A 1191-nucleotide genomic window follows, 5' to 3' on the forward strand; every position below is an offset into this window, starting at 1 on the left:
GGGGCAGGCTTTGTTGAGGCTGGTATAATCAATACACATGCGCCAGTTGTTGTTCTTCTTCAATACAAGGACTGGGTTGGCAAGCCACTCTAGAAAGAACACTTCCATAATGAAGCCAGCTGCTAGGAGTCGGGCTATCTCTTCACCAACAATTCTTCTCTTCTCCTCTGACAGGCGGCGGAGGGGTTGCTTGACTGGTTTTGCATCTGCTCTGACATGTAGCTTGTGCTTGGTGAAATCCGTCGGAACACCCGGCATGTCCTTGGGAGACCATGCAAAGATGTCCTGATTCTCACGGAGGAAATCGACGAGCTTGCCTTCCTATTTTCTGTGGAGGTGAGCACCTATGACAGCAAACTTCTCCGGGTGGTTCGGGTCCAAGGGAATCTTCTTGGTTTCTTTGGCCGGCTGGAAGGAGCCCTGAGTCTCTGACTCTTTGGGATCTCGTGACAGGTCTGGCTGCTTGCTGGCCATGGCCACCACCCGGTCCAGGAGCTTCTTCTCGGCAGCAATCACAAGGGCCTCGGCCAGCCGGCTGCTAGCAGCAGCACAGGCGGCCGACTTCTTGTAGTCTCCAGCTATAGTGATAATGCCCTTGGTGCCCGGCATCTTCATCTCGAGGTAGGCGTAGTGCGGTACAGCCATGAACTTGGCTACAGCAGGTCGGCCAAGCAGTGCATGATAAGGGCTCTCCAGGTCAACTACCTCAAACCAAATTGCTTCGCGGCGGAAGTGATCTGTGTCTCCGAAGAGGACATCTATCTTGATCTTGCCGATTGGTGAGCAGGAAAGGCCAGGTACAATGCCGTGGAAGACAGTCCGACTGGGCTGGAGTTGCTTCTCTTTGATGCACGACTTCTCCATGGTATCGCAATAAAGGATGTTGATGCTGCTACCGCCGTCTATCAGAACTCGGGAGAAACGAGCAGCTCGCCTATCTGTTGCGAAGGTGGCATCCAACACCAAGGTATAGGAACCCGGGGAAGGCATCACCTCCGGGTGGTCAGCTCGGCTCCAGCTGATGGGCTTCTCGGACCAGTGCATGAATCCTGCGGCTTCTGAGGCAACAGCGTCCACCTCTCGGTGTTGCTGGCGTCGGCTGTGCTTGTCGTCGGCCACACTGGTGAAGACAACGTAGGCTCCGTGCACCTCAGGGAATTCTTCTTGGATGGCACCGACTGCCGGACGGGC

At 55.2% G+C, this 1191-nt stretch overlaps 1 protein-coding gene across 1 annotated transcript; it reads right to left on the reverse strand.

The window, feature by feature from the left end:
* Window positions 1-321: 321 nt before the first annotated feature.
* On the reverse strand, window positions 322-645 carry LOC141041180 (uncharacterized). Its single transcript, XM_073507300.1, has one exon. The coding sequence runs from the start codon at window positions 643-645 to the stop codon at window positions 322-324; it is 324 nt and encodes a 107-aa protein (XP_073363401.1).
* Between the last annotated feature and the right edge of the window lie 546 nt (window positions 646-1191).

Source organism: Aegilops tauschii, chromosome 2 (genome assembly GCF_002575655.3).
Source record: "Aegilops tauschii subsp. strangulata cultivar AL8/78 chromosome 2, Aet v6.0, whole genome shotgun sequence".
In the NCBI taxonomy this organism is placed as follows: domain Eukaryota; kingdom Viridiplantae; phylum Streptophyta; class Magnoliopsida; order Poales; family Poaceae; genus Aegilops; species Aegilops tauschii.

Coding starts and splice junctions, on each gene's coding strand:
- LOC141041180 (XM_073507300.1), bottom strand. CDS start 645: ATGGCTGTACCGCACTACGCCTACCTCGAGATGAAGATGCCGGGCACC.